We start from the raw sequence: 15406 nt of genomic DNA, 5'->3' as shown, positions 1-15406 counted from the left end.
TCCTATCATAACAAACCATACATGAATGGAAAGATTATTTATGCATAAATCTCAATTTAAAAAAACTGACCCTCATGACTGGTTTTGTGGTCCACGTTCACATATGAGCCATAAAAGTCTGATGATCAAATATGATGCTCAATAAAATACATTTCTGTAGGGGGTGCAAACTTTTGCACATAATTGTATACAACACTGCATGAGGAATTTCTGAATCCAACTGAGAAAGCAGCTGTTTACATGCATAAAATTATCCTTTGGCCAAAAGCAGCCATTGTCTGACCTTCAGCATCTGTACGGCGTGTTTGATGGTGTGCAGGTGTGGCGGCTCAGGTGCTTGAGACAGGAACTCAGCGATCGGACAGGAGATGGGCGCCAGGAGTTTAGTGTGCAGACACAGCTCCTGAAACACACACACACACACACACACACACAGAAGACTTGTTTGTCTATGGCTTGTGCAGAATTTCTCAGAATCGATGAACTTTGCAACACTGACACTCTTACTGAACTGAATCATTATTGAACTGAATTGATCTGAATAATGACTCTCCTGTCCTCTGTAGAGCTTCTTTAAAGCTGAAATTGAAGTTGTTACATAACTGATGAATTTTACATTAACACTGTTGTTTTCTTGTTTATGAATGTAAAGCTGTGAATCTGTATTGTATAGGGTCAAGGTACTATAGAAATAAATGTGACTTGTTTTGAAAATGTGCAGTATAAAAGAAAGCACTTTGCATTGGTCCTTGCATTAATGATCTCTTTTTTGACTCACATTCTACACAAAACTGGATTAAATGTGCAAAAGACTTGTATTTATCTCTGAGATAAGAGTGCTTGCTTAAAGCATGCAATGTGATGTATATGTTTAGCACAGTACTGTCTGACTCTTCTGGATCATATGGAATGACAACACAGATAAAACAGTAAAAGCCGTAATTGCAACTTTTTATCTCACATCTCACAAAACAAAATGTATTGCATAATTTTAAAATGATTTATTGCTTGTCTTTGTTGAATAATAGAGAACAAAGAGCTTTAAAAAATATTTGCATATTAAATCGCAATCGCAATATTGGTTAAAAAATAAAATAAATAATAATTTTAAATAATTTTCCAAAACCGTTCAGCCCTAGTCGCAAGTACCTTTTAAATTTTTTTATTCCTTGCTGAAAAAAAACAAAAAAAAAAAGAATTGTGAGATGTAAATTCAGAATTTAAGAAGAAAAAAGTCAGATTACTTGTAATTACAAAGCTTACAAATTGCAATTGTGAGATAAAAAAAAAATTGCTGTTCTGAGAAGAAAAAATTTAATTGTACTAAAAAAAAAAAAATCATAATTTTGTGACAAAGTTGCAATAACTTTTTTAATATTTTCATTCCAAATAAGCTTCCAAACGGTTTCACATACTATTTAAAAACAGTATGCAGCATATTCACAATGTATGTAGCGTTTCTTATTTATTGTAGTTTATTTATCCTATTGCTTGCAATTAGTTTCTTATCCTTATTTCATCTCTGATCTTCAGTGAGATGGAGGTTTTTGTTTTTTTGTCTCTTTTTAGGCTTGTATTAGTTTGATATTGCCATTGGTGACAAGGATTATGAGTATTCTATGGTATCAAATTTTAATATCAAAAACCTTTTTAAAAGAAAAAAAGAACTATATTGTGATATATATCGTTATCGTGATATAAAATGACTCATATTGTGATATAAGATTTTGGTCATCCCGCCCACTGCTACTGGACACCGGCTGGCCTTTATTATGGCACGATGCCGCTGTGTTGTATGACCTCTGGTGCAGTGGCGTGTGTTTACCTGTAGCGGCATGCGCAGCAGCTGAGGAACCTGATGCTCCAGCATGTTGTTGAACCTCAGACGGCTGAGGAGATGGAAACAGATGCCTGGTCTGCAGCGGCCCGCTCTAAACAACACATCAAACAGCGTCTCCATCAGTCCTACAATCACACGCTCCTCATGTTTGAGACACGGATGGACGGTGAATTACCTGCCCTTCCTCTGCAGAGCGCTGGCCTTCGATATCCAAACCATCTTCAGCATGGTCACGTTATTCAGAGCGTCATAGGCTTTCTGCAGCACAACACAAGATCGGCTTCATTCTAGACTGCCGCTTTGTCCAGTAAAACAAAATTAAAACTGGATTTGTAAAAAAAGGACTACATTTGAGCAGAATATATTATTTTTTATGTAATTTTAAGAAATGGATGCTCTGCAGTGAATGGGTGCCATCAGAATAAGACCAACAGTTAACATCTGGAGAAGACAAAAGCTGAAACAAACCCAGCATTAAGATGTTTTTGAAAGGAGTCATGCACATCTGGAGTGGTGTGGATTATTGTGATGTTTTTATCAGCTGTTTGGACTCTCATTCTGACGGCACCCATTCACTGCAGAGCATCCATTGCTGAGACACATTTCTACAAACCTGATGAAGAAACAAACTCCTCTACATCTCAGATGACCTGAGGCTGAGGAAATTAGCAGCACATTTTAATTTAACAGCAGACCCACCTCTTTAACTTTCCCGGAGTCGATGACAAAAACAACATCGTTGACTGTAATACTGGTCTCTGCGATGTTGGTCGAGAGAATCTGGTGAGAGAGACGAGATTGTTTTTTAGAGAGTTGTTTACATTTAAAGGAGTCTGTGTGAAGTTTATAGAAACAAGAGAAACCGATACGCACTATTTTGCGAACACCTTTAGGCGTGTTCCTCAAAACCTTCTTCTGGTCTGACGTCTGCATACTAGAGTGTAGTATGAACACCTGAAACCTGGCCATGGACCGTTAGTTTATCAATAACCAATGAAGACATTTTTTAATCTATTTTCTTCATAAATGTATCTGGTTTGACTGCAAGCAATTCTCAAGAAATGAAACAATCTTTCAGTAAATGACTGTTTCTGCCTCTGAAAGTACTGTTTATTATCTCTGATGTAATTAAGCATTGGATGGGCAAAAGCAGCTCACTTTAAACGATCCAATTAAAAACCCCATGGATAAAATAAGTCCATAATTTCCCACTGAACACTGTGTTATACTCAGAAAGATGAAGGGATTTGACACTACAGACACTCACAGACCTTTGCTGGTGATCTGTAAACCTTTTATCATCAAATAGGATGCGATCTCTCAGAGAAACAATCTCATCGTAGCCGGGCAGAAATATCAACACTGCGCCTGAGAATGAAAAATATTAACCTGATTAATTCCTACTTTAATATGCTAAAACAGAGAATAAAAGACAAACTGCTGAAAAGATGTAAAGGTGAAGCATGAGAACATATTCATCAAATTTAAGCCTGAAAACAAAAGACAGAAGAAATTATACTTAATGTCTGCATTAAGAAAATCACCCATTTTATGGCCTATTTATTAATTCATTATTTTCATGACATTTAAGCACATCAACCCCCTCAACTTTTAAACATCGCACAAAACAAATCAACAAATACAACAAATAATTACATATTCACAATGTGAAAAAAAAATACAAAAAAAATGACAAAAAGACAAAATTACTAAAACTTTAACTGAAATTAAAATAAAAGCTGAAAATATAAAAATAAAAACCGACTCAAATAATAATAAAAACCTATAATAGTATCTCAATGATAGTACTTCTATTGCTGTCGCTAATGTTATTTAAATTGAAAAAAAACAAAAAATCATTCTATTTGTTCTCTTACTGTAAAATAATAACACTTACTCTATTACAGTAATACAAATCCATCAGTATTATTAAAAATTTGTATCAATTATATTTAAAACAATGAGAATTATAAAAAAAATACTGCAGTTATTGAAAATAACGAGCATTACAAAAAACTTTAAAATTACATTTACAGTGTAACAGTAATGAGAATAATATTTTGTATAACAATAATAAGAATTGATCAAGAACTGTGCTTAAAATGGGGAAAAAAAATCTTAATAGTAAAAAAAGGTTTAGCTTTGCAGCAATTCAAAATAAAGACTTCAAAACAATATTTCTATGAATAAATCAATCAGCCAATCACTGTGTGCATAGTTAATAAGCATGCTGACATCACCCATAGCAGAGAGATAAACCCCGCCCCCTTTACTCTGAGCTGAAGTCTTCTCTCTATTCCTCAGCACAAGTTCATCTCAGCAGCTTTGTGAATAGGATTTAAGAGAAAAATCTTTGCTAAAAACTTTTACTGCTATTTAGGAGAACTCTTAGTGGTAAGATATAAAGTGTTGTGAATACGGGCCCAGGTCTGTTGTTGCTCACAGCAGATATGACTATGAGGGCAGGTTTGAGGTCTCACCCTCGTCAGAGCTCTGGTAGATGCTGGAGAGCAGATGCAGGATGAGATCCAGGTCGACTTTCTCATCGTCGAAGCTGTGATGATACGCTTTGAGCAGCTCCTGGTCCTCAGGATTCAGCTCTGACGTGGCCGTCTGAACCAGAGACGACTCGTCCAGCTGACCTGCTTCAACACACCATCTGCACACACACACACACACACACCCCTTACCCTCTGCAGGGGCTGTACAGACAGAATCTGTGAAATGAAGTCAAACGCAGGGCTCACATGTGAGACTCCAGCAGATCGACCGCCTCAGGTTGACTGAAGTGTTTGGCCCAGTCAAGAGCCGTCCTGAAATAAACATTACATTTACTGACTAGTTTAGTAGATGTTTCAAAAAGTGCTGACATTGCTATTAGGCTTGTAGCAATAATCAATATATCGACTTATCGCACAATATATGACCTCAATCATTTTTGGTGATGTGATATATTGCCCATTATACTTACATAAAAATTAATGTCACCATGTTTTTTGCATTCCACTTGCACCTGTGTCTTTTGCAGCTTCTCATACATAACGTGGTGTAGTCATGAGGTGCTAGTGCAAATAAAGCTTCTACAGAAAGAGTTTCATCTGCAGATATGGCCTTGTTTAGGGATCTGATGGCTAAGTAGTGACTGTGTTTTTCAGCAATAGTGTGCACCCTTAATTTACAGAGAAAAGACAGTCAGGGAAAAATCTGTAGATGGACAAATCTCCAAACAAGTTCTTTGTGCAGTTTTTTTCTTCCACTTGTTACTTTGCACTTTTTGTTAGTAAATGTTTATTTACTGTTTATTCAAGTCTTTTAGTGCGTCTAATATTTTGAAACTTAATTTCCATGATCTAAACTTTCTTAAGAATTAAAAGTTTGTTGTCATTTGAAAGCGTGTAAGCCTTCTTGCATTATTATGCTGTTATATTAGGATTATATATATTAAGTGGCATAAAATGGTCTTAAAATGACAATAAAATCGCTGTTATTTCTGGGGCAATATATCGCACAACAAAATGTTTTTATCGTGACAGGCCTACTTGTTACTGAACTTGTTAGAGACTAGCAGCTCAAGTTATTATGGACACTGATCTGATCTGAACAATACAAGCGGCTCATTTCATTGCTGATTGAGTTATGAATTTAATACAATGTGATGTGCAAAGCAAGCTTTTACTGAAGGATGAAGTAGTTCAAAACTATATTATAAGTGACTGTACTCACTGTAACTCATTTCACAAAATGGTTATAAAAAACTAAATTAACTAAAATAATATTTTTTACAAGTGGATCTGAGAGAAAAATTAAACACTAATTTTTATGGTAGGACTAAATAATGCATGGTAGACGATGCTGTTTTAATATTATGGCTAGTTTTAATTAACCATTATTTTGTTTTATTAATTCATTTTATTTTAGGGTTAATTATCATTATCATTATTTTAGGGTAAATATCATAGTTTTCCTTTAATATTTAGATTTTAATTTTATTTGATCGTTTTAGCTCATTTCATTTTAGTTATTTTAGTACTTCAAGTTATATAACTTGCATATAATTTGTATATATATGTGTGTGTGTATATTTTACTCATTTTTTAGTATAGCCTCAAGTACTAAAATCAACAAACTAATTACATATCATCTACAATTTATATATCTATATAGAAATAAAAAAATATAATAAATAAATAAAAATGACAAAAACAACAAAATTGTGAAAGTGAAAACAGAACAAAGAAAATACATACGGGTGCATCTCAATAAATTAGAATGTTGTGGAAAAGTTCATTTATTTCAGTAATTCAACTCAAATTGTGAAACTGGTGTATTAAATAAATTCAATGCACACAGACTGAAGTAGTTTAAGTCTTTGGTTCTTTTCATTGTGATGATTTAGGCTCACATTTAACAAAAACCCACCAATTCACTATCTCAACAAATCAGAATACTTCATAAGACCAATAAAAAACACATTTTTAGTGAATTGTTGGCCTTCTGGAAAGTATGTTCATTTACTGTATATGTACTCAATACTTGGTTGGGGCTCCTCTTGCTTTAATTACTGCCTCAGTGCGGCGTGGCATGGAGGTGATCAGTTTGTGGCACTGCTCAGGTGTATGGAAGCCCAGGTTGCTTTGATAGCGGCCTTCAGGTCATCTGCATTGTTGAGTCTGTCTCTCATCTTCCTCTTGACAATACCTCGTAGATTCTCTATGGGGTTCAGGTCAGGTGAGTTTGCTGGCCAATCAAGCACAGTAACACCATGGTCATTGAACCAGCTTTTGGTGCCTTTGGCAGTGTGAGCAGGTGCCAAGTCCTGCTGGAAAATGAAATCAGCATCTCCATAAAGCTTGTCAGCAGAAGGAAGCATGAAGTGCTCTAACATTTCCTGGTAGATGGCTGTGTTGACTGTGGACTTCAGAAAACACAGTGGACCAACACCAGCAGATGACATGGCAGCCCAAATCATCTCTGACTGTGGAAACTTCACACTGGACTTCAAGCAACATGGATTCTGTGCCTCTCCACTCTTCCTCCAGACTCTGGGACCTTGATTTCCAAATGAAATGCAAAATTTACTTTCATCTGAAAAGAGGGCTTTGGAGCACTGAGCAACAGTCCAGTTCTTTTTCTCCACAGCCCAGGTAAGATGCTTCTGATGTTGTCTCTGGTTCAGAAGTGGCTTGGTAGCTCTTTTCCTGAAGACGTCTGAGCGTGGAGACTCTTGATGCACTGACTCCAGCTTCAGTCCACTCCTTCTGAAGCTCTCACAAGTGTTTGAATCAGCTTTGCTTGACAAGCTTGCGGTCATTCCTTGTGCACCTTTTCCTACCCAAATTCTTCCTTCCAGTCAACTTTGCATTTAATATGCTTTGATACAGCACTCTGTGAACAGCCACAGCTTTCAGTAATGACCCTCTGTGACTTACCCTCTTTGTGTCAATGATTGTCTTCTGGATCACTGCCAAGTCAGCAGTCTTCTCCATTATTGTGGTTTCAAAGAACAAGAGATACCCGGAATTTATACTGTAGGGATGGCCATTAATTGAAACTCAAATGTAAATATTCTAATATTTTGAGATACTGATTTTTGACTTTCATGAGCCGTAAGCTCTAATCATCAAAATTAAAACAAAAAACCTTTTGAAATGTTTTACTTTACATGCAATAAATCTAAAATATATGAAAGTTTCACTTTTTGAAATAACTTACAAGAAAAAAAAAAACGACATTCTAATTTATTGAGATGCACCTGTACATGCATACATACGTGTGTGTGTGTGTGTGTGTGTGTGTGTATGTATATATATATATATATATATATAAACTACAGTGTATATACACTATATGGACAAAAGTATCGGGTATTGACTGAACCCATATGCACTAGTCATTTGTGTTTGATGATGAGTTTTTGGCTCTTAAAGTCACAGCAGAGCTTTCTGCAGACCAGTCAAGTTCTTCCACACCGACTCAATCAATCATGTCTTTTTGAACCGTGTCTTATACACAGAGACACTGTCATGTTAGAATAGAAAAGGGTTCTGTACAAACTGTTGTTATAAAATCAGAAGCACACAATTCCCTAGAATATCATTACATGTTTTAACATTAAGATTTGTACTCATGGAAATTACTAAAGTAGTCAAACCTGTTCATTAGAAGGGAGTGCCAATACTTTTGACAATATAGTGTATGATCAATGACTTGGTGCTTGTTTATTTTGTTCAAGAAAGTGTTTTTTTATGGGTTTAGCTTTAATTAACAGTAATAAGGGCTCTGGTAGATATCAATTGTGTGTTTCTGACTCCTCACCAGCCGTTGGAGGCTTTGATGTTGACGTTTGCACCCATGCTGAGGAGCTGCTCCATCTGGCTGAGAAAACCTCGTCCGGCAGACACCATCAGCGGCGTGGCGCTCGTCTCGCTGTGGCTGTAATCCACTGAGAGAGCACAAACACATGAGAGCAGCACAGCAGAAGCACACTGGACTTCATTACCGCTGATATAGGCCTGTAATGGCACACAAACATGGCGGCACGGTACACACCTCGGTTCTGATGTCACGGTTCGGTATGGTTTCGGTACAGTACGAGGAAAAAAACTAAACATAACTTGCTTTTTAATTTTCTTAGGGATAAAAATCTACCTCAGTTTATGGTCTTTTTAGCCCTTTTACATTACTATAAGGTTACAATTAACAACAGAGCCCAAACTTAAATTCAATTACTATTTATTAACAACTCAAATTAATAAATTGTATGCAAACATGTAAATTGCACATTCAATTAAGTTCTAAATTATACAATTTGAGTTGCTGTCAAAACTTGTTTCATAAAAGTTAAACATACATTAAATAATTAAGAGATCACTAAAAGGTAAAGTGAAATATAATTAAGTATATAGTCTGATATTTCGTAAAATGCTCCTCACTAGACTTAATTTCTTTAGAAAATAACGAGCTGTAACAGCCTAGTTAACAATTACTTTTTTACATAGTATATGTAGTGTATTTTATATTATTTATTCACTTATATGCTATAGTTTGACAGAATGTTCTAATTCAACATGCCATGGGAAGTCAATCTAACTTAACATTGATATTGTTTATTTCTTACTCCTCAACAGTTCATCAGGCTTTTAATGATTTAATATTTGCCATCACTTGGAATATTCACTCATTAGAACCCATTTTGCTCTCCATTCTGACTTGTACTTGCTCTTATGAAAATGTACCAGAGTTCTTAACTATAGCATTTGTTATAATAAGGCTAGCTTTACCAGGCCAATAATGACTTTTTTTTAAATATATAAATCTATGTAGCAGTCTGCACATGTAGAAACAAGAGCTACAACATGCCACGGTTGTAATATAAATCTACAGGAGAAAATCTGTTCCCTTAACTATTATAAATACAAAATTTACAACAATAAATAAGTCTATAATAAAACATGATAAATTCTAGTCAAGGTGGTCTTGAGTATTTTAAAAAGATTTTAAGTGCTGGTGCAAGATTATGTTTTCTCCTCTTTTTAGTTTATGTGCCTTTCTCCATAGCATTTTAAAGTGGTAATTTCTCAATAGAACTCAAATACATCATACATTTTCGAAGATGTCATTCACGATAATGACAGCTGTTTGCGTAGCTTCTCAGTGAACTACGGCTCTGTGGAGTAAATGCTCCACGCATTTTATATATAATGCAACGCATTTCATAGTATTCTATGCAATGATAAAGGCATTGCATTATTATATATGGGTGGTGATGGCACAGTGGATAAGACACATGCCTTTGGTGTGAGAGACCCGGGTTTGAATCCACTGTGAGACACCAATGTGTCCCTGAGCAAGACACTTAACCCCTAGTTGCTCCAGAGGCGTGCGACCTCTGACATATATAGCAATTGTAAGTCGCTTTGGATAAAAGCGTCAGCTAAATGAATAAATGTATATACTTTATTATAAGGAAAATGATATGAAGAACTCATATATTGTCGTAGTCATGTGTTTATTAGTCACATTGACTCAATGAAAGCAGTGAAATCTTCTGTTAATTCAGCAACCGCTATAAGGATCTCCTGGATTTCTTCTGAGTTTCTCTGGCCTTCAGATGGAGATTTACTACTGATCACAGAACCGTGCTTCACTGACAAGATGCGCATGACTATCACAGCTTTTGCCTAATTGGGATTGCGATTTCATCGTGCAACTACGCCCCTGGTTACAGCCCTACCGCTGATGTTCTCGTTCAGGATCAGATTGAAGAGCTGCACGAAGGCATCGGCGTCTTGGTTCAAGAAGATGTTGGAGATGCAGGTGTCCATTTCTCTGAGCAGCCAGGGCTCTAGCGTGGCCACGTCCTTCTCGCTCTGTGCACAGACAACAGAAATGCTTTGAAACCAGACCATATTCCAGCAAACACACCTGAGATTTCTGAACAGCATAAGGAGAAAGAATGACATGCAAAGAAAGTACCATCTGACTGAAGACGCTGTCGCCGCCGTCATCCAGCAGGTCGTTCTCCTGCAGGACACAAGTGTGCGTCTTCTCCCTCGGAGCGTCCGGGTGAGAGACGTCTATATGGGCGTCACACCACTCTGTCAGAGACGTCTGCTGTCTCTCCTCTGACCACACACAGACAGAGGCAGGGTTCACTACTGTAATCATTTCGCTTGATGGACACATTACTGCTTTGTTTGATTAAATTACAGGAAAAACCATGAAATATTATTTTAATGTAAAGTATCTTTTTCTATGTGAATGTATTTGATCAAACCTGAATTCACTCCAGTCTTCAGTGTCACATGATCCTTCAGAAATCATTCTAATACGCTGATTTGCTTGTTGATTGCACATTAATATGCTGCATCATATTTTCTGGAAATTGTGATGCACTACCATTCAAAAGATTTTAATTAAGAATTTTGCACTTTTATTCACACATTACACATTAAATTTATTGAAACTGACAGTAAAGACATTTATAATGTCACAAAAATTACAAATAAATGCTGTTCTGTTGAACTTTTCTATTCATCTGTGAATCCTGAAAAATAAAATAAATCAGTTTCCACAAAAATATTGAGCAGCACAACTGTGTTCAACATTGATAATAATCAGAAATGTTTGTTGAGCAGTAAATCAGCATATTAGAATGAAGACTGGAGTAATGACGCTGAAAATTCAGCTTTGATCACAGACATAAATTACAGTTTAACACATATTCACATAGAAAACATCTGTTTGAAATTATAATAATATTTCACTGTTTTTAATGTATTTTGATCAAATGAATGCAGCCTTGGTGAGCAGAAGAGACTTCTTCTAGAAACATTAAAATCATAATTATCATCCCAAACTTCTGACCAGTAGTGTGTATTTTAGCTATAAAATCACCTTTCTGCGCCTCCTTCTTATATTTCTTCATGTCTTTGTTGGTGTAGCCGGTGGTCCTCAGGATGTCCTCCAGAAAGAGCTGCTTGACCTCATATGGACAACCTTTGACTTCAAAGAAAATTTAACGTTACTATTCAACACTCGCATCTGAAGGCATCAAATCCAGTGAATTATGACACAAACATTCATATTTGATGTTTATCAGGGTTGTGCTCCATTCAGAATTAAACTTAAGAATGCCTTTATAAACTCCAACTCAATTCCTGAAGGTAGCAATGTGGAATTACAGAAATGCAAACGCAAATTAAAGAAAGTATTATTTTTGTTTTAAATAACATGCCACTGAACATTCCTGAACACGCATTTTCTGTGAAGCTGCTTTGAAACGGTGAAAAACACTATGAAACAAACTAGAATTGAAGTAAAATAGACTGAAATTTAAATATATAGGTGTAGTTTGTAATAAAAGGTTTAATTTCACAGCTTGAATAAACCCATAAACGGCACTATTCATACAGAAAACATTACTTGATATTAATAATCAATGTTTTAAATTTCATCTATTGAAACTTGTATTTAACATAGATGCATATTATTATATTTCCTGGAGGAAGAACCAGAATTCGGTCATTTCTGCAAAATCTTCAAATAACAGCACAACTTAATTATATTGTCACAAAACTTGTGTTGGATTAGTGAAACCCCACTGTGTTTTGGCCACTTTAATTCAACTCAGTTATGAAATCTGACAACCCTGCTGTTTTGGTAACACTTTGCAAAAAGGTCCCGTTAGTTAATGCATTATATTTGTTACAGTATTCATTAATCGTTTTGTTTACAATAGTAATAAAATCTGTTCACTGATTGCTCAGGTCCATTCAATAAAATTAACAGATACAACTTTTGATTTGAATAATGCATTAGTAAATGATGAAATTAACATTTACCAAGATTAACAAATGCTTTAGAAGTATTCTTCATTGTTTGTTCATGTTAACTAATGTAGTTGCAGAGATGCAAACAGGTAAGAAGAGAAGATTGCACGGATCGGAGGCATGCTCTGCACAGAATATATTTGGTCAAAATCCCATGTTATGAAAGATGAAGAGTTATGCAGGCTATTTAAGACAAAAAGTTTTTTTTTTTTTTTAAATGTTTGCCCTCTCTCTCTCTTCACTGTTCCCACACCTCAGACCTCAGATACATAAAATATTACCCTTTTTAACTTATTGAATCAACCATAGGCCAGTTGCATTAACTTAAGGGCCAGTCTTAAGAACTAGTTTGACCAACGAGCAGCTGCCAAGGGTAATCGGTCTTACATTTCCAATACAAATAAGACAAATAAGCAAATATGAGACCTATTTTGATCTCATAAAAGTGAGTTGTCACTGAAAGAAGAGGAGTTTGCATCTATGCAATTGGAAACTTATTGTAAAGTGTTGCCATTGTTTCTCTATCATAAAGACCAGGTTTTTTCTATCTGTTCTCTTACTGTGAATAACAGGACAGGCTCCGAAGTATCTGACAAACAGATTGACGTCCAGGGCAGCGCTGGACAGGATGAGCTTCAGCGATGGAGTCTTCTGGACCAGCTCCTTCATCTTAGCGAGTAAGAAGTCGGTCAGGCCGTCTCGCTCGTGCACCTCGTCCTGCCGGAGCAGAAGCCATTAAGATCCAAAACACAGAGAAATCTTGTCCAGAGTTAGAGTTAGTGCACTGCTCACCACAATGACATGCGTGACGGTGGACAGGGCTTCGTCGCCGGACATCAGCGTCCGCAGCAGAACTCCACTCGTGCAAAACGTCAGCAGGGTTTTAGGGGAAACTCTGAGGAGGAGCAAATACCCACAATTCATCAGCACGACTGCAGTTATTTATATGGAGACACTTCTGCACAAACATGGTTCTGTCATGCTGACTAGAGTAAGAGTGTGCGATGCGTTTCATCTTCTAGGTCTAGGATAATATCGTAATTATTGTTTTAACAATGTGCAAGCTAAATTTAACAAGTATATCACATGCTTTGCAAAAAACAAACAAACCATGCTTTGAGAGTGTGATGTGGCCTGTTTGAATGGCATATTTATATGGTTTAACAATATAAAACCAGCAAAAGTGCCATTTTTCCCCAATATCTGCATGACTGCAAATGTCATATTGATTTTATACAAGTTCAATAACAAGTTAACATTGTGAGTTACAATCTAAACACAATTTTGTCTGTTTTTGCCTTATTTTGCTTTATTTAATGAATCCACATTTTGAATGAATCCTAATGAATCAGCTGTCATTATTTATTTTTTTTAATCATTCAATAATTAAATTTGCATTTAAAAAAATCATTGCATTTTTATGCATTTATTAAAATATTATTCATTTTCATTAAATCATTAAAGGCAGGGCAAGCGATTTTTCAAAAGCGTTTTAGAAAACGGAGTCGGTTTTAAATCTAATTCAAAATATTAGCAAAAGCTATAATTATATCACAATGATACTAAAATAACAGATTGACAAAAAAAATGCACGCATCTAATAAGGCTATTTATTAAAAAATGGCATATATATATATATATATATATAATTATATATTTTTACCCTGTCCTTTGAGAGTCAACCAGCACAAAAGCACTCTTAGAAAACGTCGCTGAATTATTATCATCAGCAAACTCCCAGATAATATAGTTTCAGGCCTCTAACGCAGTACCTGCTCTCCAGGCGGATCTGATAGCCGATGGTCTGTCCGATCTTCTCGCCGCGCTCGGCCGCCACACGCTCCGCCACAGCGATGGTCGCCAGCCTCCTGGGCTGAGTGCAGAAGATCCGGCAGGGAATCCCGCTCCGACAGCAGTCGTCCAGCAGGAACTGCGGGATCTAAGAGAGGGAGTCAGATCAGACTGATTTATTCTCTCGTTAACAGCATTAATCCAGAAAAACCAACACTCGGCATAATAAAATCTGAGAAAAACAGCTGTTTATTTCTGCACTTACTCAGGGTTTCCCAAATGGGGTTCATGAGTTGATGAAAATCTAATAATTAATTATATCCCATGCAAAATGAAATAAACGCATGAAAATTGTGATTTCAAATCAAAGGTACTGCATTTGCATTGAACATGCATTTGGAAACGCAGCATATGCTAGCTTCACTTCATGTTAAAGGGGTCATCGGATGCCCATTTTCCACAAGTTGATATGATTGTTTAGGGTCTCAATGAAACGTCTATAACGTACTTTGGTTAAAATTTCTCAATGGTAGTGTAATACAACACCCATTTTACCATGTCAAAAACAGCTCTGTTCACAGCGAGGCATTTCGGTGCATGTCCCTTGAAATGCTAATGAGCTCTGCTGACCCCGCCCCTCTCCTCCGTGGGATGGCGAGCCATTCTCATGAGATTAGGTGCGTTTATATGTGGCATTGTAATCGGTTTAAAAGTCTAATCCGAATGAAAATGCTCCATATAAACACCTCAATCAGAATAAAAATGCCCAAACCAAATTAAATTCTAATCGGTTTGAGAGGGGTGGGATAAACCAGAACAAAATTAAAATTCTGCCATGTAAACACGTTAAACCGATTACTTTGCGTCTGCGTCATCATGTCAAGAGGTCAGGGTTGTCAAAATGGGAACGTGATGTCGGCAACGCAGCACATTCTGTGATTTGGGGACACCGACACTACAAGTTTGGGTAATAGTGGAGGTAGTAGTTAAAATTTCAGTTATACAGTTAAAAACACATTAGAACGGAGGACGCTTGCTGTGTTATGAACTGCCATATCTGCTCTCATGACCGGAGTGAAAAACGGATCTGAAATGAAATGCTTTTCAGTTTAGAAACAACACAACGATGATAGTGAAAGTATATCTAAATGAAAATAAACAACTGGACCATTTTTATTTATATTTACTACAGATTCATAATTTCCGATCTGCTTGAATTTATAAGTGCTCATGGCACGCCGTGAATATAGGCTATTGTAAGTTTGTGTGACGTCACACAGCCAAGAATCTGAGACTGGCTTGATTTGAGAGAAGCGTTATCATTCACCGGGATAAAAAAAAAAAAAAAAAAAAACCCTGGGTGGATTTTTATCATTATAGGGTGGATGTGTACACACACTGCCAACACACACTTCAGTTCAAACAACATGTAAAAGGGAATTTT

The 15406-nt window shown here is 36.2% G+C and overlaps 1 protein-coding gene across 1 annotated transcript in view; it reads right to left on the bottom strand.

Annotated features, from left to right (window-relative positions):
- LOC306871066 (3'-5' RNA helicase YTHDC2-like) overlaps positions 1-15406 on the bottom strand; it is a 36339-nt gene that overhangs the window by 16857 nt on the left and 4076 nt on the right. Inside the window, exons 6-20 of the mRNA XM_079418752.1 lie at positions 13944-14110; positions 12964-13066; positions 12732-12888; positions 11237-11344; positions 10316-10464; positions 10074-10209; positions 8156-8282; positions 4588-4653; positions 4321-4499; positions 3112-3208; positions 2714-2801; positions 2540-2620; positions 2016-2098; positions 1826-1931; positions 284-403 (exon numbers count right to left, since the gene is read on the bottom strand). Coding sequence (XP_079274878.1) covers positions 284-403; positions 1826-1931; positions 2016-2098; positions 2540-2620; positions 2714-2801; positions 3112-3208; positions 4321-4499; positions 4588-4653; positions 8156-8282; positions 10074-10209; positions 10316-10464; positions 11237-11344; positions 12732-12888; positions 12964-13066; positions 13944-14110 — 1767 coding nt within the window. The remainder of the gene's footprint in view (positions 1-283; positions 404-1825; positions 1932-2015; positions 2099-2539; positions 2621-2713; positions 2802-3111; positions 3209-4320; positions 4500-4587; positions 4654-8155; positions 8283-10073; positions 10210-10315; positions 10465-11236; positions 11345-12731; positions 12889-12963; positions 13067-13943; positions 14111-15406) is intronic.

Source organism: Barbus barbus (genome assembly GCF_936440315.1).
Source record: "Barbus barbus genome assembly, chromosome: 6".
In the NCBI taxonomy this organism is placed as follows: Eukaryota; Metazoa; Chordata; class Actinopteri; order Cypriniformes; family Cyprinidae; genus Barbus; species Barbus barbus.
This window is presented reverse-complemented; position numbering and strand designations above follow the sequence as displayed.